This window comes from Oncorhynchus keta, chromosome 17, assembly GCF_023373465.1.
Source record: "Oncorhynchus keta strain PuntledgeMale-10-30-2019 chromosome 17, Oket_V2, whole genome shotgun sequence".
Taxonomy (NCBI): Eukaryota; Metazoa; Chordata; class Actinopteri; order Salmoniformes; family Salmonidae; genus Oncorhynchus; species Oncorhynchus keta.
Window position 1 is genome coordinate 4,954,611 of NC_068437.1, and position 27,544 is coordinate 4,982,154.

Here is a 27,544-nt window from a genome sequence, read left to right on the forward strand (position 1 = left end):
AGGATATTGGTGTGTATGTAAATGTGGTCAATGTGAAAACATTTGAAAAGACAACTCATGGATAAATCAGTCAAAGCCCCACCTAGTGGTAGTAGTCACCGATTTCAATTAGTTTTTTTATAGTCATGTACATACATGTGGTTAACACAATTTTCTGTACTCCATATAAACCAATATGAAGCACAACATTATAGTCAAATAGTTGTGTTAGGAACACAAATCCTATTGTTGTGTGTGTCAAAGAGCCAGTGCTTCTGTCCGGCATTGCCCTCAGGCAGATTAGATGGGCACATCAGGCCCTGACCCCATCCTAAAACTGGTGATTCACCACAGTGGGGTTGTTTGCGAAGCCAGCTGGTGTTATCTCAGTCTCCCAGGAAGGCAATGGGCCGTTTCACTACAAATGTAGGATCTTCATTTGATCACTCTTTTGTTGCTGAGAATTGTCCTGTCTTTTAAAAAGGCTTCTAAAGTGTATAATTTCCAGCCTTGATTTGCCCTAAAGAAAATGTATCAACCCCTACAAAAATGTCCATTCATAATATTCCACATAATGATTCACATTTTTTATTTTCCTGCAGTAGCAAACTGACTCAAATTAAGATCCTACATGTGACTTAAATGTAAATGTAAATGTATTACCACCACTTCCACTCAGTCCCTCAAGCTGCATTGTGTTTGTGGAAATCATGTTTAATTAAACCCATCATAAAATTATTCACAATAATGTAACTGGCAAATTGTCCATCCTTTTACATTTGCATAACATAACTGTTTGAAAAAGCATGAATGGATTTTACTTCGCTGACATGTTATCATAAGTAGGCCGATGGAGTGTTATGTAAAAAATATTTGAAGGCATGCACAGTCTTGTCAAGTATGCTTACTAAAACCCTTCTGGCAACAGTCCTATTGAATCCCCTTGGGTAGAGAGGGAACCTAATATTCAGGTTTCTCCTATATGGAAATAGGAGAAGGACACACACACACACACACACACACACACACACACACACACACACACACACACACACAGTTACTCTTGTGGGGAGGTCAGGTTATGAGCAGTAAACTCAGTGTGCTGTGGGATGCTCCTGTAATCAGGTACCCTGCTGAGTGAGGGAGTATAGGCCTACATTTACTGTGGAGTTGATGTGTTTTGGTGTTGAATATAACTAGTTATTCTGATGGGAAGTTTATGAATAGGGAACTCCCAGTGTGCTGTCTGTCTGTGGGATGTTCCTGTAATCAACCCCTCCCAGTGAGTAGAGGAACAGCTATCAGGGTAGGGTGTGCCATATGTGACAGAAACTGATAGTTCTGCTACCCTCCTCCCTCCTATCGTCCCTCACAGAAAGATGACCAAGAGAACACACAGATAGTGAATACAGTAGATAGACAACTAGTTATCAGTCTCATGTCAGAATTAGACGTTCATCCATCTTTCTCAAACTTCAAATTTCAGAGTTGTTCCAAATGTAAAAGTTTGAAGTGTTTAAGGTTACGTTTAGGCATCAACTTCACATTTTTAAGGTTAGGGTTAAAGTTAGGAATTAACTCTGAGTGGTTAAGGTTAAGGGTTGGGATAGGCTTAAAACAAGAATAACTTTCTATTGCTGTGGCCAGTTCCCACATCTCCTGACGTCCTCAGAATTGTATTTTTTTATTTTTTATTTAACCTTTAACTAGGCAGAAATGGATGGATGTTGAATACTGACTTGTATCATGAGTGACCTGGCTGAGACTATTAATCATGCATTGAGCTTTTGACATATGCTTATATTGTTTTATGCATTTCTTCCTGTTTTTGATGATTTTTTTATTTTAAGTTGTGGTATTTAACTATGGAAGAAGTAATATTTCATTTTGAAATAATTGTTATATTTTGCTGAGAACATTTGATTGATTCAATTGTAAAGGCACTTTTAATTATTGTCCTTATTTTTCACAATAGTGTCTGTTGGCAACATGAATGGTTATTAAATCTTGTAACCCTTTCATGATGTGCATGTCTAAAGGCTGAGCTTGCTTGTTGAGACACAACCAAGATACAAAATGGACAGTTCCAATACAGAATGACAGTGGACTGCAGATGTATTTACATAGTTCACTTGGCTTCCGTTTTATATAACCTATCCTACATCAATACTGATGTCAAGTGTTGATGGGTGAGAGCTCCTAGCAGAGCTCTTTAAGGAAAAGGGAGGAAGTAAAAGAAGCATTGACAGACTTATGACACATGATTATTTACTCCCATCTAGTGGTCAAATATGCAACTACAGTATTATGTTTCTGTAAGGGTCGGTACTGTAAAGGGAGGAATGTAATTGCTGTAGGTTGGACGTGAGAGAAAGAAGATCAAGATTTGTGAATTTCAAAATAATAATATAGAAATATTCATACCTAGGATCTCAAAACAAAAATAAAGGTATGACTCCCGTATACAGTATTTTCTTCATTCCATAATGATTCAGACTACAACAGCTATTTTCAGTCTGTTTAAAAGGTTTTGCATAAAATACATATTACAGCCTATTATGCTAATATTATTCGCTATAGGTTATTAGTAAGCCATAACTAAGGGTCCAAGGACAGCGCCCCCAAAAATTGTAGCCTGAAGGCACAGAGTTACTAAACTCAAGAGGCGCAACACCGCGAGACTTCCGGAAACGCTTGCGAAACAGACCAAAGATTCCAGGCCGGAGTTTGGGGTAAGAGAATTGCAATTGTTTTATTTAGTCATTAATTTTCTCGAAATCTAAAGGCACAACCTAGATTCGAGCCAATGTCTTAAGTAGTTGACCATATTATTACTCCAAACTCGTGAAAGTGACAAACTGACACGTTTTCATTTGTCAAAAAACAACTTGAGCGCTTTTGATTTGACGGCTCACACATGCGCAGTTCGGCACGAGACGGCCGTTAGACCCAATGAAGTGTTCCTACGCATGGCATCGCTTACGTGATCGGGGATTTCTATTGCAGAAGCAGTGTTCGCATCTCTTCCTGGTGTACTGTCTTTGCTGAAGGTGTCCCACCGTTCTACAATGTGCGTGCGCAATTCTTACAACCAACGATCCGACGTCATTGAAGGATGTTGATCATCAAATCAGGTCGCTTCTGACATGGACTCAGCGCTGACTTTAGGACGTTTCTCCGCGACGTCAACAGTTTAGTTCTTGGGTGAGTTTGAAGAAGTTTGCTACCGCGTCTTCTCTGCTTATCAGGCTACCTTGTTTCAGTGATGGAGTTACATGGCAAAGTGGCTTTAGTGACTGGTGCGGTGCAAGGTTTGGGAAAAGGTTTCTCAGAAATTCTTTTGCAAAAAGGAGCGAAGGTAAGAGCCCGCGTCAGTGTTGTCAATCAATGAAACTTTTGTTTTTCACTGTCAGAATACATGCTACAATATGCGTTACGTTTTGTAAATGACTTCTAATATTAAAATAAATAAACGTAATCAAAATAGATTTATTCGATGTTCCATGATTTTCTTTATTAAAAGTAATATATTGGTTGTTCTGTATGTTTAGGTAGCCCTGTTGGATATAAATGAGTCAGGGGGGAAGGATTTGAAGGCTGCCTTTGATAAAGAATATGGACCAGACAGAACACTGTTTCTTCCCTGCACCGTTGAATCTGAGGAACAACTAAAAGGTAAATCATGACTGCTTTATAATTTAGTAACATATTGAGATACTTGTAAACGCTTTAAGGAAAGAACCACAACTGTCCATATCCATTCTGTTCATCATTACCTCAACACTGGTAGTGATTTCAGATAATGTTGATTAACAAAGATAAATATTAGGCTACAATTATCGACTTGCCACAACTGAAGTTTCCTCTGGGGAAAATACAATTATTCCAATCTATAAATCTTGTTGCATATATACTTGTGGAACTTTGAGCAGCAATTGAGTTTTACTTTACACACACACTCCAGTCATATAGACTACAGCAAGCCTACAGCCAGGCTGAACGTGTGGATTGCCTTCTATGCTGCATTCTTTTGTGTTTTTTTTAGGCATACTAATTCCTCAAGGAGCAGAACAATTTATGTAATGTATGGACTATTTACCCTCAAATCAACAGAGTGGTTCCAATGTATTACAACGTAGATTCAAAAAGAAGCAGATATACAGTATCTTTTTTCAACACAAAGTTCTGACACAGTAATACCGGGAAGGACTTCCATTAACTAAAGGGTGCGTTTGTAAATTCGCTCTGGCTATCTACTCCGATTTCAAAGCATTCTCGTCGGAGTGTGCCAGAGCGTCGAACATCTGATGAATTTACAAACGCTCAAAACCCGTTGAATATGGCCGGTGTCAGTACACGTCTGGGGGGGAAAAAAAGCGTAATTCAATTGTTTTCAGCAGCACAGTTACAGTCACAAACGCTTGGAATTTCCGGACAATCTAACAACGCTCTGAATTTAAGAACGCCTTGAGCGCACTCTGGCACTCCAGATTGCATTTACTAACACACCCAAAATAACAAGTTAGAAGTAACTCCCTCGCACCTTTTTCTTCACTTTGCAACTCATGGTGACATTTCTATTCTGTTGACAGATGCCTTTCAGAAAACGGTAGAGGAGTTTGGGGGCTTAGACATCGTCTGCAACAACGCTGGTATCATCGATGAGACGAACTGGGAGAAATGTGTGTCTATAAACCTCGTAAGAATTTTTTTTTCTGTTGTTTTAGGACAGAGTTTACTGAGTTTTTAGGGGAGCTGTTGTGAAAAACAATGTTGGTTGTTAGCTGAGCAGTCAGAAAAAGTGGCGTATATTTTGGCTATGACGTGCTCGTATATAATACACATGACATAACTTGTCTTCTCTGTGTAAGATACACACCATACTTATAGAAAACACATTTATGAAAAGTATGTTAAGTGGTTGGTATGAATATGTATTGTCATTGCTCTTCTGTTTTATAGGACTATGTTTTATGGCAGTTATTTTCTTATTTTTAATGTTTTATGACTTACATTTTTTTTTTTATATATTGTTTTTACATTTTGGGAATACTCTTAAAATGTTCTGATTATTTCCATTCCATAATGTTAAGCACATTTGGCTGCTGTACTGTTATGATCATCCTGTGCTGCCCTACAGAATGGAGTGGTGAGAGGCACATATCTGGCTCTCCAGCACATGAAAAAGCAGAACAGAGGGCAGGGAGGCGTCATCATCAACATAGCATCTATGGCAGGTGCAGTGTCCATTTGATTTACTTCCACGTCAGTTACTTTTCACTTCAGTTATTATAATGACAATTCAGAGTTCCTTGGCTGACTCCCGATACAAAAGTATCACTCTATTCACTATAATTTTGGAACATTAAGTGCACAACTTTTGACTAGGGTGCTATGGGCCCTGGTCAAAAGTAGTGCACTAAATAGGGAATAGTGTGCCATTTGGGATGCAGATCTTGTGTCTTCTGTTCTGACATCTGACTGAAATTATGTTTCTCTGCCTTTCCGTAGGTTTGGGTCCTCTGCTGACTGCTCCCATCTACACAGCCACCAAACACGGGGTGGTGGGGTTCAGTCGGGCTATGGCGGTATGTCCCTCTTAGAATCAGGAATTGGTGTGCTCCACTCGGTCTTTAGCAGCTGCAGAGGTCAAACTATCGGATGTTTTGACAACAGCCTTCATCAGCATTTCTCTCCTCCCGGGGGTTAGACACTGCTCATAGGTTTCTAAAGGCATGAGGATTGGGAAAAGCATATGACCAGGAGTTTCCACAGTAATATGTTCTACCAAGGGCCACATGGTCAGGAAAAACTTAGGGTTCTAGGTATAGGGGCATAGACAATTGCTCAGTGTGACTTCACATACTTATTTTGATCATGCACTGTGTGAAGTCGATTGATTCCAAAGAGCCAGAGTATGTAGATTATTAGACTAACGCGCACAATTATGGGTTGTCCCAAATGTGGCGTCCCTATGGGCCCTGGTCAAAAGTAGTGCACAATAGGGTGCCATTTGGGATGCACCACAGGTTTGATTTAGATCCTTAGAGCACTTAAGTGTCTGTGTAAAAGCAGACATCAGATCAGAAAGAGGATTGCTTATGTCTCTGCAGCACAGACAACGAGGGTGACAAAAATGCCATCTCCTTTTTCTGCTATCTGTTGCATTTGCATTGTAACAGTGAGAGAACGTGGTAGCAGGGCATTTGGTAATTTGTACAGGAAAACCACAACAAAAATAATAGCTGAACGTTAGTTCCTCATGCTCAATTTAGGTTTCCTGTGTCAGTGGACAGTAAACATGATGCTTGTGTGTGTTTTCTGACAGGATGTCTCCAGTTTGTGTGACTACGGGGTGCGAATTAATGTCCTCTGCCCTGCTTTCGTCCAAACCGCCATCCTCTCCTCCCTGAGTTTAGAGACTGCGGGACAGTTCGCAGGTCTGAGGGGAGTGGCAGAGAAACTACTGGAACAGTTTGGTGTGCTTGAGTGAGTCGGTCCTCCCCAGCCCCTTTCATTAGATGAGCAGTGTTCGATTCGTTACCCCCACCCCGTGTAGCCTACTATAGCACAGAAGCACACACACTTACGATGAACACTACACATTTAGAGCAGTTAACTCACTACCTACTAAACTACAGTGTTGTGATTTACCCAATGACAGTATGCTACAAAATCGCATCCCACAAACAAATAGACGTTAATACCTTGCATGGTGTATAAGACAGTCAACTTATAACAACCCAGAATATGACTCCATTACCCATACACTCCAGAGAATTCACTAGTAACAACAGGGGCTTGTCAGTGCTGCAACCTGTAGGCAGGTATGTGTGCTCCATGCTAGGTAGGGAAGAGCGGAACGGGTTGATCTGTTTTACAGTATGCTAAGGACGTGTTGTCACATGTTTCATTTCAGAGTCTCTGAGGTAGCCAAGAACTTCTTGAAGCTGGTGACGGATGAGAGTCGAAACGGAGAGGCCCTTATGGTACGGAAGGAGGGAGCTTCATACGTAACGTTTCGCCAAGTGGCTTCCCAGCTACCCAGTATCCTTGCCCCCTCTCTGTAGCAGAATCCCTCCCCCAGCTAGGTGGTATGTCTGCACACTAACAGAAGGCCTGGACCTGTGTATTCTGGTCCTGTTGCTTGTATAAAATAAATTGTTTACACAACATGATTGTATTATCACCTCCCACTATAAGGGATATGTAACCATTTACTCTTCGACTTCTTACCTGTGAAATCAGATCTCATTCTCGCAGCTGCATGATTAAAGATGTTTCTATTATACAATTAAATAGTCTCTGCCTTAACTTCTTCGATAGGAGGCGCTCTTAATTTTTGAATGAAAAACGTTCCAGTTTTAAACAAGATATTTTGTCACAAAAAGATACTCTACTATGCATATAATTGACAGCTTTGGAAAGAAAACACTGACGTTTCCAAAACTGCAAAGATATTGTCTGAGTGCCACAGAACTGATGTTACAGAAAAAACCCAGATAAATATACAATCAGGAAGTGCCGCATTTTTTGAAACCGCCTCATGGCAATGACTCCTTGGCTGTGGAGGAGCTAGGAGTCAGCTTACCTTTTCCACATTTTCCCCAAGGTGTCTGCAGCATTGTGACGTATTTGTAGGCATATCATTGTAAGATTGACCACAAGAGACTACATTTACCAGGTGGTCGCTTGGTGTCCTCTGTTGCAATTATTGCGTAATCTCCAGCTGCAAGTACTTTTCCATTTGCTACTGAGGAGAAACCCAACTGCCACAAAGGATTTATCATCGAATAGATATGTGAAAAACACCTCGGATGATTTTAAACAACATTTGCCATGTTTGTCGATATTATGGAGTTAATTTGGAAAGAAGTTTAGTGTTGTAGTGAATGAATGTTTTTTTTTTCTTAGCCAAAAGTGATGTAAACGGAGCGATTTCTCCTACACAAATAATATTTTTGGCAAAAATTTACATTTGCTATCTAACAGAGTCTCCTCATTGAAAACATCCCAAATTCTTCAAAGGTACATTATTTTATTTGAATGCTTTTCTTGTTTTTGTGAAAATGTTACCTGCTGAATGCAAGGCTTAATGCTATGCCAGCTATCAATACTCTTACACAAATGCTTGTGTAGCTTTGGTTGAAAAGCATATTTTGAAAATCAACATGTCAATACCTCTCATAAAAGTAGTGATAGTCTATTTCTCCTCCACTGTCAGCCAGGAGAGCTTGACATGAATAGTATTAATATTAGCTCTCTGTGTACATCCAAGGGCCAGCAGAGCTGCCTTGTTCTGAGCCAATTGCAGTTTTCCCAATACCTTTTTTGTGGCACCTGACCACACACTAGTCAAGGTGCGACAACTAGGGTCTGTAGGACCTGCCTTGTTGATAGTGTTAAGGCAGAGCATTGCTTTATTATACAGACTTCTCTCCATTTTAGCTACTACCGCATCAATATGTTTTGACCATGACAGTTTACAATCTAGTGTTACTCCAAGCAGTTTAGCCATCTCAACTTGCTCAATTCCACATGATTTAATACAAGATTAGTTGAGATTTTAGTTTTGTTCCAAATACAGTGCATTTAGTTTTAGAAATATTTAGGGTTAACTTATACCTTGCCACCCACTCTGAAACTGCAGCTTTAAGTGTTGCAGTCATTTCAGTTGCTGTAGTAGCTGACGTGTATAGTATCGAGTCATCAGCATACATAGAAACTCTGGCTTTACTCAGTCAGTGGCATGTCGTTTAGTAAAAATTGAAAAAGCAAGGGGCCTAAACAGCTATCCTGGGGAATTCCTGATTCTAACTGGATTATATTTTATAAGCTTCCATTAAAGAACACCCTCTGTGTTCTGTTAAACAAATCTCTTTATCCACATAGCAGGGGGTGTCAGCCAATCATTAATTTGTCTAAGTGCTGTGCCTGTTGAGTGTCCTTCCCTAAAAGCATTCTGAATTTCTGTTGTTAATTTGTTTACTGTAAAATAGCATTGTGCGTATCAAACTATTTTTTTCCAGAAGTTTACTAAGGGTTGGTAACAGGCTGATTGGTTGACTATTTGAGCCAGTAAAGGGGGGTTTTACTGTTCTTGGGTAGCAGAATGACTTTAGCTTCCCTCCAGGCCTGAGGGTACACATACTCTAGTAGACTTAAATTGAAGATGTGGCAATATCGTCTGCTATTATCCTCTAATTTTCCATCTAGATTGTCAGACCCTGGTGGCTTGTCATTGTTGATAGACAGCAATCATTTTTTCACCTCTTCCACACTGACTTTACAGAATTCAAAAGTACAATTCTTGTCTTTCATAACTTGGTCCAATATACTTAGATGTGTAGTGAGAGTGTTTGTTGCTGGCATGTCATCCCAAAGTTTACTTATCTTTCCAATGAAAATGTCATTAAAGTAGTTTGCAATATCAGTGGGCTTTGATGAATGAGCCATCTGATTCAATAAATGGAGCCGAGTTGACTTTTTTCCCCAGAATTCCATTTAAGGTTCCCCAAAGTTTTTACTATCATTCTTTATATAATTTATTTGTTTCATAGTGTAGTTTCTTTTTATTTAGCATATCGGCTGATATAGCCCAGTAATATAATATAAGGGCCATGTGAGAATCTCTGGTAATTAAACATAAGAAAAAGTTATTGTTGCGCATTTGATATTGCCTATTGTTGGGAACATGGCTGTTAAGTGAGCTGCGCCTAAAATAATTTTGCTGTTGGGTTTGGGACCAGTTCTTGTGGGAAGAGGGTGGGATTAGGACAGAACCAGCGGGTGCAGGCGGGAGTGGGATGAAGAAATCGGTCACAGGCAGACTTCTACACTGCACCATGACAGTGAAGCCTGTAACATTAGAGCTGTGTATTACTGTCAGTGTGAAAAGTAGGGAATTAGCTAGGGATACTGACAGATCAATAACGTTACACTGACTAATATAACTCACATTGCACTGAAAAAAATATCAGAATATCAATCTTCAATCATTGGCCGATGGTTTCATCATTTGATTCAGAAAATAACTAACGTTAGCCAACTTTTGGCCAGCTCTCTCTAACGGTACATCAACTGGCGAAATCTAGCCAAGTTAATTTACTTCTGAAACGGGACAAAAAAGGCTACAAAACTTTTCCACACAAACAACAGCTGTTGGATAGTAATAAAGCCACCTCATATCGCTATCTGACGGATAACAAGAGGCTAGAGCTGACCTGGCTGTGGCAGGTACTAGCTGGTGTAGCTTATTCCTTCCCCTCACTCGAGAGGGAATGAAACATTAGCTCAACACTGAATAAACACATACGTTTTTGTTAAGGTGAACAGCAGTTACCTTGCAAGCTACATCAGGCAACTAAAGAGTAGCCAGTTTATGTTCTGCTTGCTTTTACAACTCAATGAAAGAGCGCAACACATACACACTGTACTAAGCTTAACTTTCCTAAAGCACCCTGTGCTGCTTTTTGTATCACATTGTAATGATAAAACTGGGGGGACAAAAATGTAATTTCAGAATGTTGCGCCCCTGGGAAGAAACAGAAACTGACATGAGACTAGTGAACTTAACCAAGACATTGATAAAGAAAGTAAAATGGAAAGATTCATGGTCTATCAGTTGAGGTCAAATTGAATGTGTTTTGACAGTATGGTGAATGGTAATGTTAATAGCATCCAGATAGCACTCAATTAAATATTTTAGTAATTTGAAAAAGCTAAGGTTTCGATACAAAGTCACATGACAAATACAAGTGTGAAAAGCATTTGGTTGGTTTTATTATGTGCCTAAGTGAACAGAGTGATTGAGCCTTGGGACTGATTAAATTAAAGGCTGGTGTTTGGGTTAATAAAATCTTCCTGTGGACCCACAGATAAGTCGCCTGTGAAAGTGAGTGGTACTCCCCTAACTCAAACAGGCTTTAAGGGACACAGTGGGGAAACTTTGGAACAGAGGTATGAATAATTTAATAAGATACATTTTGATTATTACTTCTCAATTCGATAGAAGTTGAGTAAGACTAATGTCATCTGAAACAATCATCTGTTTCCTTTACGTGGAACACTGTCCACAATTGAAGTGAGTAGATCCAAATGTTTTTAGTACAAGGGCTGTGGGGAAACAAGAGCTGATAAGCCAGCACCAACTTTTTGAAGGCCCTAGCAGATTTGTTATACAACAGGTTTCATAGTTTGACTAGTTGATGACCCAGGGACAGAAGGTACAGAGCACAAGCCATACGTCAAGGCAACAGGTCTAGACAATAAGATTACAAGAAAGGGGCTCTGGGATTGTTTACTTTAGAAGGTACCTATTTTGCTTAACGCAACACAATTTTTATATGTAACCTTTATTTAACTAGGCAAGTTGGTTAAGAAAAATTCTTATTGACAGTGACTGCCTACCGGGGAACAGTGGGTTAACTGCCTTGTTCAGGGGCAGAATGACAGATTTTTACCTTGTCAGCTCGGGGATTCAATCCAGAAACCTATCGGTGACTGACCCAACGCTCTAACCACTAGGCTACCTGCCTCTAACCACTAGGCTACCTGCCTCTAACCACTAGGCTACCTGCCTCTAACCACTAGGCTACCTGCCTCTAACCACTAGGCTACCTGCCTCTAACCACTAGGCTACCTGCTGCCCCCATCTGATGTGTCTCCAGTATGATTATGTATATGCATGGTTTAATCAAGTCTTCCTGCCCAAAATGCAGCAACTCAATTGAAAAAGAGAGGGACGTACATAGGCATAGTAGTATAGAATATTGCATTTTTAGGACAAATTAGGATGCACTTAGTTTTCACTATGCTACAGTACATGTTTATTTTCTCTTTCAGGACTGATGGAATGTCCACTAAGTTTCCTGAATAGTTCAAACAATGATTCTGTATCTCTCCCTTTTGAAAGACTTCCTGAGGTAGGTGCCTTGGGTGAGCAGTTAGTGAAATTCTGCAGTACTGTAATGTTTAAAGGTACCCGGAACCAGCTGTTAAGGAACATCCCTAATGAATTACTCTGGTCTACAAGCTCTGTTAGGGAACGATGAAGCTCTGAAGGCTTGCATAAAGTGGCATGATGACCTTGGTCTCATTGTTTAGGATAAAAATGGGGAAAGCTCTTTTAAGATGCTCAGCGTCTGTCATTTAACGAGGAACAAGTTGATGCAATTCAATACTTTACATAGGGTCTACTTCACACCAGAGAGTCTGTATAAGATCAATTCTAAATATTCAACATGTTGCCCAAGGTGTAAAACGGGAGTGGGCACACTTATGCATATGTTGTTGTCCTGCCCTGAACTAAGCAATTATCGGGTAAGACATTATTCAGATCTTATCACAGGTCACTAATATGACAGTACCACTAGATCCTTCCCTTATTCTTCATGGAGATGACTCTGTTCTACCAGTTAATATTGGTAGCAAAACCAGATTCATTAAATTGGCAGTTATTGCAGCCAATAAATGCACAGCTATTATATGGAAGTGTGACACTCCACCAAGCAAGTAGATGTGGCTAAAATAACTATCTTCCTATATTCCATCTGAAAAAATAACATACAATTTATGTAATAAACCCTTTGAATTTACTGATGTCTGGGGGGCCTTTCAGTAGGTTCTAGAGACGTCACCTTAGCTGCCTCATTACTGTCTTCATTAATGTATTATTTGTTTTGTGTTTTAATAATTTATTTTCTAGCATGGAATGTGAAGGTCATTCTGTTTCTTTTTTTGTTGTCAATCAGTGAAGCTAAGGGAGGGGGGTGTTCATGTGTTGGGGAGGGAAGGTGCCCCCATGTAACTTGATGTTTTGGTTAGGTGGATGGAATAACCGGGAAATGTGTCATGTTTTGCAGATTGTTAAATTGTTTTGTTTTTTAAATGCCAAAAAATATAATTAAATTTTTTTAATTTTAAAATAAAAAAATATTTGTTCAGTGGGGATTTTGAAGGAGCGGGAAGGAGGAGTATAGAATGACATGTATACATATTATATTACAACTTTGTTTTGTCTTAATGACTGTTCTTTAGTAAATAGGAAACTTAGTGTGTTGGTCCGAGAAACATTAATTAGATACTTGTTTCATGTTTGTGAAACCTTGCAATGTAAACAATGAGAAGTGATTTTGTAACAACAGTTTTGAATGGTTAATTGTATCAAATATATATCATTGTATGTTTGAATTAGCGCTCATATAAACTGTTTTCATCACTGTCTTGTAAACACATTCTTGTAAGTTGGAACTACTGTACGTGTGGCTGCTGTACAGATTTGAGCACTTGATAAGACGTTGACATTTCTGGGTGTCTCACCTGTAACAAAATAACAATACTTTTTTTCTGTAAGTTTCTCTGAGTATAACTGAACTGCATGCCTAGGACTAACACACACACACACACACACACACACACACACACACGATGAGCTGTCATTCAATGTCCCTATGTAAATTACATTTTCTTTTAAAATCTTCAGTACCGAAATGCGGTTACACAATATTATTTAACAATACTCCATAACACGTTTATATTTATATATATTTTTGAATTCCTTTCTTAGAGAAAAAGGCCTTGAGAAGAGTCTATTGTAAACCAACACCCCCACCAGTCTCTAAATCCCTGTCCTCAAGCTGTGAGCACGTCAGACAATGTCTCTTTCATGATGGATCTCCAGGGCCTTCCAGGTTTCGTATGTTTTCTTTTCCATGATAGATCAACCTTCTTGCCTTTAAGCCCAAGTTATGTCTTGAGGACAGAAGGGCCAATCATAAATGTTCACGAAAAACCACTGTACTTGTTTTATCATATCAAGCGCTTTAAAATAATCTCCCCACCTAAAGCTAAAGACAGGCACAAAATAGTTGACCACTGCATGCTTTTGAAAATACATACGAACTAACAGATTTGGTGTCATTTGAGCTATTGAATTCGGCACAACCTAAAATTGTCACTTTGGAGTCTGGACTATATGCCACTGATTAAATTCTTATGGCTTTCAAATCATCTCGACTGCAGACTTCCTCTTCTAATGTGTACCCAGACAGGGATGTTCCAGTCAGGGCCCGTTTGATCTGACATAGAGCAAGTCTTATCTTAAACCATTCTCTCATGCGCAACGCAAGAGAAAAACTCCCTGGCTAAAAAAGGGTGTTGAGGCAGCTGTTTGTGAAAATCTTCACTGTTGAATTGTCTGGTTGGAAAATGTAACCCATATGTCATTCACTCGTATCAATCACACCATTAAAACAATCAGGTGCATCACAAAGAATGGCCTCAATGGTTTGTCATTGTGTTCCTGACAAGGACACAATACACCGAGAATTGGTCTAGGAGCCATGTTTTATGTAGTTTCTCTTGAGGTTTCTTGCCACTCGTAGTGTTCACAGGTCTTAATTATACTCAGACAGACCTACACCGGAAATTACTTTTTCATATACAAGGAGTCACAAGATACACAGCAGATCCATAAGTTCACTACAAAATTAATCACCAGGACATTTTTAATCACCAGGACATTTTTCTTGCAAACATTTGCTTTATCCAAAACAGTTCCACTATCATGTTACATAAGCACTTACTCAACAGCGTTAGAACATCCGGGCAGGATGTCCATCAAAGGGCATTAACACGTGACACTAAAAATAGATCATCACTTTTTGACACAAATGCGTATACTGTATTCTCTCTCACGTGTAAGTTAATGCTTTACAACAAGATCACAATGCAGGAAAGCAAGTACTGACCTCTTTGTCAAGCCTACCAGTCCCCGGGGGCCCTTTTGTAGAAAGAAAATGGATTTTGTTTACATACTTGCCTGTAAAATAAAAACATATTTTGGTTATGGTTGACAGCTATTCCAAATGGATTGAATCCTTTCCCACATCATACGAGGAAGCAAAGACTGTGGCTAAGTGCCTGTCATAAGACTTGTTCCAAGATTCGGTATATCAATGTTTAGATAGCGATAGGGGAACACATTTCACCTCAAAGAGGAAGACACTCTGACATGATGCAAGTTAAGAGGAATTTGCATGTGCCATTTCAACCTCAACATTTCTGGACTTGTAGAATGCTACAATGGTGTACTGAAAAATACAGTTGCAAAAATATGTTTTCAGGTAAAGTGCTTAGGGAAAGACACCTGGATCCACACCTCTCTCACTAACCAAGCAGCAAAGCCAGAAAAATATGTTACTCCTGTTACTCCTACAACCCAGTAGGGGCACTCTGCTTACTCTGGGGGCTGGGACTCTGGGGGCTGGGACTCTGGGGGGCTGGGACGGACCATGTATAGGAGGACCATTGTAGCTGGCCCTGCAAAAGTTCTCTGCATTAATTCCCATTTATGGCATGACGTGCTTGATTCCAATTCCATACTTATTTTCCACCATAATTTGCAAATAAATTCATAAAATATCCTACAATGTGATTTTCTGGATTTTTTTTCTCATTTCTGTCATAGTTGTAATGTACCTATGATGAAAATGACAGGCCTCTAGCATCTTTTTAAGTGGGAGAACTTGCACAATTGGTGGCTGACTAAATACCTTTATGCCCCACTGTATATAATCATGCTAGCTAATTGTTTCAATAGACCTTTCAAATGTGAAATTATAAGACAAAAAGGACACTTACAGTTGAAGTCGGAAGTTTACACACTTAGTTTGGAGTCAGTAAAACTTGTTTTTCAACCACTCCACAAATTTCTTGTTAACAAACTATATTCTTGGCAAGTCGGTTAGGACATCTACTTTGTGCATGACAAGTCATTTTTCCAACAATTGTTTACAGACAGATTATTTAACTTAAAATTCACTATCACAATTCCAGTGGGTCAGAAGTTTATATACACTAAGTTGACTGTGCCTTTAAACAGCTTGAAAAAAAAAAGAGAATTATGTCATGGCTTTAGAGGCTTCTGATAGGCTAATTGACATAATTTGTGGATGTATTTCAAGGCCGACCTTCAAACTCAGTGCCTCTTTGCTTAATTAAATCATTCTCTCTGCTATTTTTTTTAGACATTTCATATTCTTAAAATAGAGTGGTGATCCTAACTGACCTAAGACAGGGAATTCTTACTAGGATTTACATGTCAGGAGTTGTGAAAAACTGAGTTTGAATGTATTTGGCTAAGGTATGTAAACTTCAACTGTACCTAAGCTGTTTCTTTATGTCCTCTTGGTGAAGGTTGCTAGCTAATCTCCTTCCCAGAGATCTTTGCCCAAATGTGAAGTCCATGGCGGTCTAGAATATGAAGTGTTGGCCCTTTTGGATGCATTTAAGATGCATTAGTTTGTGTCTTTGAAGTTTCTCATGTCTACCCAGTTAATCAAGAAGGAATAACGCTTTGTCAAGGAGGTCCAATTGTTTTTTCTATCTGCTATAGAGCATAGTGAACTCCGGTTTCTCTGCAATGTAGGTAAATGAAGGAAAACATAATCTATATGGCTCAATGCCATTAATATTTCCCAATGCCTCAAACCGAAGAGAATAATTAAAGTTGATCAACTCAAGCAAACTGGCCGTAATGTCAAACTGTGCACGAGAGGAAGCCAAGCTTGCCATGTAGCCTACCAAATATCACAATCCCAGCCACTACAGATAACTCACAAAACATTGTGAATGCTATCCGTGAAGCTGATGGGTTTGGGCCCCACATTGGATGTTTTGCACACATCCTGAACCTCGCAGGCAAGAGGGCTGTCTCTCTCAAGGCAGTGTACCACCCCCTGGGGAAGGTCAGGAAAATGGTTACTTTTTTTCACAAAAGCACCCCCGCTCACCAAGTTGACAGTCAAGCAAGAGATGCTAGATACACCAAAACTCAAATGAATCCATGATGTCACAACCCGTTGGAATACCATACATGACATGCTGGAATGTTATGTGGAACAGCAACCGGCCAGCTACTCTGCTGTATTGGACAAGGATGTGAAGAAGTCGGTCAAAGACATAGCCTTGCTGACTGACAGTGAACTGAAGCTGGCAGAATAACTCATTCAATCAAATGTATTTATAAAGCCCTTCTCACATCAGCTGATGTCACAAAGTGCTGTACAGAAATCCAGCCTAAAACCACAAACAGCAAGCAATGCAGGTGTAGAAGCACCTTCAGCTACTCAACCCCCTGAAAACAATGACAACTCTCAAGAGTAGTGAAAAGTCCCACCTCAATGATTCTTCCTCTAAAGACAATGATTCTCAAATCCATGGCACCAGGTCCTGAGGACAGTGTAACCATCAGTGAGGCCCAGCAGCCATCACTCAGGACTTGAGAAGATACAGACCCAAATCTTCTAGACTACCTTCACAGAGCTACAGCACCTTGATCCAAGGTTTAAATCCCTGTCAGCCTTCTGCGTCTCCATGGATCTCATCAATGAAATTGTGGAGCATGAACATCAGGTATTTGATATATTTTTAAAAGATTTTTCATGATATAGTCTATTGTTTTTATCATGCATGTTAAAATGTGATGAGATATGCTTTTTTGATGAGATACGTGTCACTTACACTTAATAATAAGGGTGCCATTATTCTTGCAGTTTCAAGCAGTGCAAGCAGGGCCATCCACAGAGGAAGAAAATCCATCCTCGTTATCCTCAAAAGAAGATTGACATGTCAGAGTTATTTGGGGAGCTTTTCAGAGGAGCAGACCAAACCCTTTCCAAAGTTATTGAGTAGGAGGTCACCTCATACAAGGCAGCAGATTGCCTTCACGTGGATCCTTTTGTGTGGTGGAAAACAAACCAGTCAAAGTTCCACCATGTTGCAAAACTTGCACAACAGTGGCTCAGTGTCCCGAGAACCTCTGTTGCAATTGAGAGCGTTTTCTCCATCGCAGGGGACATTGTCAGTGCAAGCCGTTCTCGTCTTGCCTAAGAGAATGTTGACATGCTTATATTTTTACAGAAGAACCTCGACATAAAGGAATAGATCTCATATAGGGTACCAACTTGATGGTGCACTTGATGTTATTTTGACATTTAATATTGCCTATACATGTACCCTGTTTATTTAAATTAGAGAAGGACAAAGCACCTACAGGTTGTCAAAGCTAAGACAAAATAACCTCCTGATAGGTAAGACGCCCATCCTCCCCCTGGAGCCACACTCCATAAACATCCAGGGTTGCCAAATGGCCAGTCCAAGGGACCTTCTCTTTATAATTTTCCTCTTTTATAGGTGCATTTCCCTGCGGCTCTAGGGTGAACTTCACCCTGGGTGAGTAATTAATAACCGTGTGTACAGCTTCACTGTGGTTTGTATGAGGAGAGATTTTAACCGTGGTAAGACAACAATAAAAAAAATTAAAAATTATTGATTTATTTCACCTTTATTAACCAGGTAGGCAAGTTGAGAACAAGCTCTCATTTACAATTCTGACCTGGCCAAGATAAAGCAAAGCAGTTTGACACGTACAACAACAGAGTTACACATGGAGTAAAACAAACATACAGTCAATAATACAGTAGAAAAATATGTCTATATACAATGTGAGCAAATGAGGTGAAATAAGAGAGGTAAAGGCAAAAAAAAGAAAAGGCCATGGTGGCAAAGTAAATACAATATAGCAAGTAAAACACTGGAATGGTAGATTAGCAGTGGAAGAATGTGCAATGTAGAGAGAAATAATGGGGTGCAAAGGAGCAAAATAAATAAATACAGTAGGGAAAGAGGTAGTTGTTTGGGCTAAATTATAGATGGGCTATGTACCGGTGCAGTAATCTGTGAGCTGCTCTGACAGGTGGTGCTTAAAGCTAGTGAGGGAGATATGAGTCTCCAGTTTCAGAGATTTTAGTAGTTCGTTCCAGTCATTGGCAGCAGAGAACTGGAAGGAGAGGCGGCCAAAGGAAGAATTGGTTTTGGGGTGACCAAAACCGCTGGAGAGCGTGCTTCAGGTGGGTGCTGCTATGGTGACCAGCGAGCTGAGATAAGGGGGGACTTTACCTAGCAGGGTCTTGTAGATGACCTGGAGCCAGTGGGTTTGGCGACTAGTATGAAGCGAGGGCCAACCAACGAGAGCGTACAGGTCAGTGGTGGGTAGTATACAGGGCTTTGGTGACAAAACGGATGGCACTATGATAGACTGCATCCAATTTATTGAGTAGGGTATTGGCGGCTATTTTGTAAATTACATCGCCAAAGTCGAGGATCGGCAGGATGGTCCGACCACTACCTTGTATCCCTTTCCCTCTCATCTAACACCTCCCACACTGCCCCTACTCGGATGGTATCGCGCCGTCCCAACCTTCGCTCTCTCTCCCCCGCTACTCTCTCCTCTTCCATCCTATCATCTCTTCCCTCTGCTCATACCTTCTCCAACCTATCTCCTGATTCTGCCTCCTCAACCCTCCTCTCCTCCCTTTCTGCATCCTTTGACTCTCTATGTCCCCTATCCTCCAGGCCGGCGCGGTCCTCCCCTCCCGCCCCGTGGCTCGACGACTCATTGCGAGCTCACAGAACAGGGCTCCGGGCAGCTGAGCGGAAATGGAGGAAAACTCGCCTCCCTGCGGACCTGGCATCCTTTCACTCCCTCCTCTCTACATTTTCCTCCTCTGTCTCTGCTGCTAAAGCCATTTTCTACCACTCTAAATTCCAAGCATCTGCCTCTAACCCTAGGAAGCTCTTTGCCACCTTCTCCTCACTCCTGAATCCTCCTCCCCCCCCCCTCCTCCCTCTCTGCAGATGACTTCGTCAACCATTTTGAAAAGAAGGTCGACGACATCCGATCCTCGTTTGCTAAGTCAAACGGCACCGCTGGTTCTGCTCACACTGCCCTACCCTGTGCTCTGACCTCTTTCTCCCCTCTCTCTCCAGATGAAATCTCGCGTCTTGTGACGGCCGGCCGCCCAACAACCTGCCCGCTTGACCCTATCCCCTCCTCTCTTCTCCAGACCATTTCCGGAGACCTTCTCCCTTACTTCACCTCGCTCATCAACTCATCCCTGACCGCTGGCTACGTCCCTTCCGTCTTCAAGAGAGCGAGAGTTGCACCCCTTCTGAAAAAACCTACACTCGATCCCTCCGATGTCAACAACTACAGACCAGTATCCCTTCTTTCTTTTCTCTCCAAAACTCTTGAACGTGCCGTCCTTGGCCAGCTCTCCCGCTATCTCTCTCTGAATGACCTTCTTGATCCAAATCAGTCAGGTTTCAAGACTAGTCATTCAACTGAGACTGCTCTTCTCTGTATCACGGAGGCGCTCCGCACCGCTAAAGCTAACTCTCTCTCCTCTGCTCTCATCCTTCTAGACCTATCGGCTGCCTTCGATACTGTGAACCATCAGATCCTCCTCTCCACCCTCTCCGAGTTGGGCATCTCCGGCGCGGCCCACGCTTGGTTGCGTCCTACCTGACAGGTCGCTCCTACCAGGTGGCGTGGCGAGAATCTGTCTCCTCACCACGCGCTCTCACCACTGGTGTCCCCCAGGGCTCTGTTCTAGGCCCTCTCCTATTCTCGCTATACACCAAGTCACTTGGCTCTGTCATAACCTCACATGGTCTCTCCTATCATTGCTATGCAGACGACACACAATTAATCTTCTCCTTTCCCCCTTCTGATGACCAGGTGGCGAATCGCATCTCTGCATGTCTGGCAGACATATCAGTGTGGATGACGGATCACCACCTCAAGCTGAACCTCGGCAAGACGGAGCTGCTCTTCCTCCCGGGGAAGGACTGCCCGTTCCATGATCTCGCCATCACGGTTGACAACTCCATTGTGTCCTCCTCCCAGAGCGCTAAGAACCTTGGTGTGATCCTGGACAACACCCTGTCGTTCTCAACTAACATCAAGGCGGTGGCCCGTTCCTGTAGGTTCATGCTCTACAACATCCGCAGAGTACGACCCTGCCTCACACAGGAAGCGGTGCAGGTCCTAATCCAGGCACTTGTCATCTCCCCTCTGGACTACTGCAACTCGCTGTTGGCTGGGCTCCCTGCCTGTGCCATTAAACCCCTACAACTCATCCAGAACGCCGCAGCCCGTCTGGTGTTCAACCTTCCCAAGTTCTCTCACGTGACCCCGCTCCTCCGCTCTCTCCACTGGCTTCCAGTTGAAGCTCGCATCTGCTACAAGACCATGGTGCTTGCCTACGGAGCTGTGAGGGGAACGGCACCTCAGTACCTCCAGGCTCTGATCAGGCCCTACACCCAAACAAGGGCACTGCGTTCATCCACCTCTGGCCTGCTCGCCTCCCTACCACTGAGGAAGTACAGTTCCTGCTCAGCCCAGTCAAAACTGTTCGCTGCTCTGGCCCCCCAATGGTGGAACAAACTCCCTCACGACGCCAGGACAGCGGAGTCAATCACCACCTTCCGGAGACACCTGAAACCCCACCCCTTTAAGGAATACCTAGGATAGGATAAGTAATCCTTCTCACCCCCCTTTAAGATTTAGATGCACTATTGTAAAGTGACTATTCTACTGGATGTCATAAGGTGAATGCACCAATTTGTAAGTCGCTCTGGATAAGAGCGTCTGCTAAATGACTTAAATGTAAATGTGGTCAGTTTTACAAGGGTATGTTTGGCAGCATGAGTGAAGGATGCTTTGTTGCGAAATAGGAAGCCAATTATAGATTTAACTTTGGATTGGCGATGTTTAATGTGAGTCTGGAAGGAGAGTTTACAGTTAACCAGACACCTAGGTACTTGTAGTTGTCCACATATTCTAAGTCAGAACCATCCAGAGTAGTGATATTGGACAGGCGGGCAGGTGCAGGCAGCAATCGGTTGAAGAGCATGAATTTAGTTCTACTTGTATTTAAGAGCAATTGGAGGCCACGGAAGGAGAGTTGTATGGCATTGAAGCTCGTCTTGAGGTTAGTTAACAGTGTCCAAAGAAGGGCCAGAAGTATACAGAATGGTGTCATCTGCGTAGAGGTGGATCAGAGATTCACCAGCAGCAAGAGCGTATGTATACAGAGAAAATAGTTGGCCCAAGAATTGAACCCTGTGGCACCCCCATAGAGACTGCCAGAGGCCCGGACAACAGGCCTTGACACACTGAACTCTATCAAAGAAGTAGTTTGTGAACCAGGCGAGGCAATCGTTTGAGAAACCAAGGCCATCGAGTCTGCCGATGAGGATGTGGTGATTGACAGAGTCGAAAGCCTTGGCCAGTATTGTTTCTTATCAATGGCGTTTAAGATATCGTTTAGGAACTGAGCGTGGCTGAGGTGCATCCATGACCAGCTCTGAAACCAGATTGCATAGCGAAGAAGGTATGGTGGGATTCGAAATGGTCGGTAATCTGTTTGTTGACTTGGCTTTTGAAAGACCTTAGAAAGGCAGGGTAGGATAGATATAGGTCTGTAGCAGTTTGGGTTAAGAGTGCCCCCCCTTTGAATAGGGGGATGACTGCAGCTGCTTTCCAATCTTTGGGAATCTCAGACGACATGAAAGAGAGCTTGAACAGGCTAGTAATAGGGGTGGCAACAATTTTGGCAGATCATTTTAGAAAGATATGGTCCAGATTGTTTAGACTGGCTGATTTGTAGGGGTCCAGATTTTGCAGCTCTTTCAGAACATCAGCTGACTGGATTTGGGAGAAGGAAAATGGGGAAGGCTTGGGCGAGTTGCTGTGGGGGGTGCAGTGCTGTTGACCGGGATAGCGGTAGCCAAGTGGAAAGCATGGCCAGCCGTAGAAAAAGGCTTATTGAAATTCTCAATTATAGTGGATTTATCGGGGGTAACAGTGTTTCCCATCTTCAGTGCAGTGGGAAGCTGGGAGGAGGTGTTCTTATTCTCCATGGACTTTACAGTGTCCCAGAAAGTTTGAGTTTGTGTTCCAGGAAGCAAATTTCTGCTTGAAAAAGCTAGCCTTAGCTTTTCTAACTGCCTGTGTATATTGGTTTCTAGTTTCCCTGAAACGTTTCATATCACGGGGGCTGTTCGATGCTAATGCAGAACGCCATAGGATGTTAAGGGCAGTCAGGTCTGGAGATGATTTGCATGACCACCAGTACAACACCTATCATGATAGCAATATTTGCAAACATTGGTCCCCATTTTACTAAAGTGAAAAAAAAATTCAGTTTGTTCATAGCTTCCATAAATGATCCATCTGGGGCCGTGTTGTTGGGAATGAAGGTGCAATATTCTTCTCCAAACATTATGCAAAATCCACATTTCTCGGCTAAGAGCCAATTCAAAACCTGCATGTTCTGCCATGTCATTTTGCTTGTGGCCTGTACGTGTTCTCACAAAGCTGTCAATACAGAGTCTGTATAATTCAGTAATCTTTGTTGGTTATAGTAAATGTCATTTATCCATTCTAGGTTTTTGTTGTGTGATATCCAAAGGAATATATTGATTAAATTCCCCATTTAATCTCATCTCTTGCTTTGTATACATTAGGAACTCCTCTAGGCTGTCCTACTGTGTCTAAGTATACTTATGGATCAGATTCATAGGCTCTTTTCACTAAGTTTTATAGTCTGCTCTTGTTGTGACTTTATAATGGTCACCTGTTGTATTGCTCTAACTGAAGCACATAGTCCAGCCCACTTTGCTGGTAAAACATTTAGGAGTTTGTTATTTCCACACATCCAGAAACTGTCTGCTGTACCACTGTTTTAGTTTTTCAACATTGATAGTGACGGTCCTATTTTAAGTTATATTTCCGCATCGTTCACTCTTATACATAAGCAGGCCCTTTTCATCAAATTTTCAAACTCCTGCAGTTTCCAGTACCCACATTGTTTTGCATTCTGCGATAGTGTTCCCTACATCTACTCCACTGTCTTCATGACTAAAGAAGCATTCATATTTTCCTTTTACTGCAGTACAGTGGTTCCTCCTTTAAAAGTTGTGTCATACTGCGGCACACCTTGCGGTCTCCTGCCCGTTATCTATTTGTCAGCCATCTTTTTCTGTTAATGAAAGTTGTTGCTAGTTTGACCACCAGAGGGCATCTTTGAGAAGAATTTGATTGTCTTCCATATTGGCATTACCAGAGAATTTAAAACCTTTGTCATAACATAGTATATGGGATTGATTAAGAAATGTGGCTTAATTATTTAGATTAATATTATGGTGTTTCTATTCGGAGAAAAGGGAGAAAAAAAACCCTCAGGGGTTTAGGATTGAATGGAAAATATGGCACTGTACAATGTGATGGTCGGGAGAAGGCTACAGCATGAGAATTGGAGGATTCTAAATGGTTTGCCTTTGTTCTTTGTACCAATATTTCTGTAAATCACTGATATTTCTTCCCATAGCAATTCATTATGGATCCATAACTAAATCAACATCTGCATTTTGAAAGAGTATTTTTAATCATTATTTTATTAACCTCTAGCGTCGAGCAATCCCGTATCCGGGAGCATAATTATAGCCTCAAGCTCATTACCATAACGCAACGTAAACTATTTGTGAAAATCGCAAATGAAATGAAAGAAATATATTCACTCACAAGCTTAGCCTTTTGTTAACAACACTGTCATCTCAGATTTTCAAAATATGCTTTTCAACCATAGCTACAAGCATTTGTGTACAAGTATTGATAGCTAGCATAGCATTAAGCCTAGCATTCAGCAGGCAACAATTTCACAAAAACAAGAAAAGCATTCAAATAAAATAATTAACCTTTGAAGAACTTTGGAGGAGACAATGAGGAGACTCAGTTAGATAGCAAATGTTCAGTTTTTCCAAAAATATTATTTGTGTAGGAGAAATCGCTCCGTTTTGTTCATCACGTTTGGCTAAGAAAAAAAAAAAATCAGAAAATGCAGTCTCTACAACACCAAACTTTTTGCCAAATTAACTTCATAATATCGACAGAAACATGGCAAACGTTGTTTAGAAGCAATCCTCAAGGTGTTTTTCACATATCTATTCGATGATAAATCATTCGTGGCAACGAAAAATACACGCAGCTGGAGATTACTCAATAATTGCAACGGAGGACACCAAGCGGCCTGGTAGATGTAGTCTCTTAAGGTCAATCTTCCAATGATTTGCCTACAAATATGTCAATGCTGCAGACACCTTGGGGAAACGACAGAAAGTCTAAGCTCATTCGTGACCCATACACAGCCATATAAGGAGACATTGGAACACAGCGCATTAAAAAGCTGGGGCACTTCCTGTATGAAATTTCATCTTGGTTTCGCCTGTAGCATTAGTTCTGTGGCACTCACAGACAATATCTTTGCAGTTTTGGAAACATCAGTGTTTTCTTTCCAAAGCTGTCAATTATATGCATAGTCGAGCATCTTTTCGTGACAAAATATCTTGTTTAAAGCGGAAACGTTTTTTTATCCATAAATTAAAAGAGCACCCCCTATATCCAAGAAGTTAACAAAAGCATAAAGATGCTGATGACGAATTACAGTACTGTAATATATGCTTTTTGTTTTGGATAATAAAGCATTTAAAGCCTTTTGAAGATATAAGCCACCTGTATTTGTTTATTAGGCTACTGCGCAGTCTACAATACATACTTGTCACGTCCTGACCATAGAGAGACCTTATTTTCTATGGTAGAGTAGGTCAGGGCATGACTGGGGGGTTTTCTAGTTATTATTTTCTATGTGGGGTTCCAGTTTAGTTTTTATGTTTTGGTGTTTGGTATGATTCCCAATTAGAGGCAGCTGGCTATCGTTGTCTCTAATTGGGGATCATATTTAAGTAGCATTTTTTCCACCTGTGTTTTATGGGATATTGTTTTGAGTTAGTGCACGTAGCACCTCTGTAGTCACGGTTTGTTGTTTGTTTCGTTCTTTCCTTGTTATTTTGTGCGTTTTCAAATAAATATTATGTGGAAACCATATCGCGCTACAGTTTGGTCCGATAATTATTCCAGCGAAAGTGACAATACTTTAGTAAACATGGGAAAGTTCCTAATTCCTTACATAAGGGAGAGCAGGCCATGTCTGTACTACAGAATGCGGGAGACTGGGGTTCAAATCACTAACTGGGAGGAAGGACTAGGCTGTCCTTGTAAATATAAATTTGTTCTTAACTGATCTCATATGTGTTCTTTCATAGTTGTGATGTCTTCACTATTATTATACAATGTAGAAAATTGTATAATCCTGGAATGAGTAGTGGGTCCAAAATGTTAATATAATAATAATAGTTTTTTCTATTCCAAGAAAAACTAAAAATCCTCTGGGTTTCCATTAGTATGGAACGGAAAATATGGCGCTGTACAATGTGATGGTCAGCAGTACAGTACTGGGCTATTTAGCTAAAGAATCCCTGCAGGGCACGTGGGAGACTGGGTTCAATTTCCCTACAGGTTGGAAGGAATAGGCTGTCCTTGTAAATAAGCATTTGTTCTTAACTGAATTGCCTAGTTAAAAGGTTACACTAAGAGCATACCATTTCTGTACCTTAATTTTTAAATTCTTGTCTAACCAATACCCAAATGGAGATTAAGTGAAAATAATTCTCATTGATTTATCAAGGCCAGTCCCCATGCTTGTCTCAGAGCAGTACTGTGTTGTGTTATTGACTTGTTAATTGTTTACTCCATGTGTAACTCTGTGTTGTCTGTTCACACTGCTATGCTTTATCTTGGCCAGGTCGCAGTTGCAAATGAGAACCTGTTCTCAACTAGCCTACCTGGTTAAATAAAGGTGAAATAAAAAAATTAATAAAAATAAAAGAGCAGCGCAAAATGGTGCTAAAATAGTTGTAGGCTTTTGCTTCAAATCCTATTACTTCTAACTTCAATATGCTCTTTAAATAAGACCTACACCATTTTTAACAGCACATTACTCAACACTAGTGAGACTCGTTTCGCCTATGGTAGGCCTACAGTATATCTAAAAATATGTTTTTCAATGACGTGACTCTCCGCCAATAATTACATTTAGAGGATTGGAGGACTCTATATTAATATCTAAGGGGCATTTTCCGTTAGATATTTTCAGATGTTCTCACAGATCCTAAGGGGCTTTTATATAATTCTAAATAAGAATATTATTATTAATAATAATAATAATCTCTTTGTTTAAAAAGTTACGATATTTTGGAGATTTAGTTCTCATTTAACCTAGAGTGAGCGAGAAAAAGGCAATTCTTGAACAAGGGGTGAGACATTCTCACTATTTTTTAAATAAAGCCAGTTTTTAGAATTATTTCTTTCTGGAGAAACCTAACTTGATTATTTAGCAGACATCACTTGCTTATATTCAGTCAACACATATCTTAACTTAAGGATAGGCTGGACGCAAATGTCTCAACTGGCCAATTGCCAGGGGAAATGCAGAGCGCCAGATTCAAATAAAATGCTATAAAATTCAAACTTTCATTAAATCACACTATTACCCCTGTGTCTAGGTTTTTATAATTGTTCTCTTTCCCAGTATATTTTTTTTTTACTTCACACGTTATTTCTATGTTTCTCTGTACTGTATGTTTTTTTTTACCTTGCAGCTCAGTATTCGACTTTTAGCCGTACCGGGCAATCGCTGATATCTTGGAATTTATTACTATTTTATTTATTGTATAATATCCATGTATTTTTTATTAATCCTGCCAGTTCAGACCTCTAGTATCATATTACTTTAATAGTCATTCATGCCCCATTCACACTCCC

The 27,544-nt window shown here is 40.7% G+C and overlaps 2 protein-coding genes across 2 annotated transcripts in view; one reads left to right on the forward strand and one right to left on the reverse strand.

Moving 5' to 3' along the window:
* The window catches only part of LOC118396320 (la-related protein 1-like), a 148,093-nt gene that overhangs the window by 116,263 nt on the left and 4,286 nt on the right, over window positions 1-27,544 (reverse strand). The gene's annotated exons all lie outside the window — the stretch shown is intronic.
* zgc:56585 (uncharacterized protein LOC393297 homolog) lies at window positions 3,107-7,278 on the forward strand. The gene is made up of 7 exons (XM_035790449.1): window positions 3,107-3,337; window positions 3,531-3,654; window positions 4,572-4,678; window positions 5,120-5,216; window positions 5,491-5,567; window positions 6,308-6,468; window positions 6,899-7,278. The coding sequence occupies exons 1-7, from the start codon at window positions 3,245-3,247 to the stop codon at window positions 7,047-7,049; spliced, it is 810 nt and encodes a 269-aa protein (XP_035646342.1). The 5' UTR covers window positions 3,107-3,244; the 3' UTR covers window positions 7,050-7,278.

Excerpts from the sequence above, each read along its gene's own strand:
- zgc:56585 (XM_035790449.1), top strand. The coding sequence starts at position 3,245 with ATGGAGTTACATGGCAAAGTGGCTTTAGTGACTGGTGCGGTGCAAGGT. Across the intron at positions 3,338-3,530 it reads TTTTGCAAAAAGGAGCGAAG|GTAGCCCTGTTGGATATAAA; the intron begins GTAAGAGCCCGC and ends CTGTATGTTTAG. Across the intron at positions 5,568-6,307 it reads GGTTCAGTCGGGCTATGGCG|GATGTCTCCAGTTTGTGTGA; the intron begins GTATGTCCCTCT and ends GTTTTCTGACAG.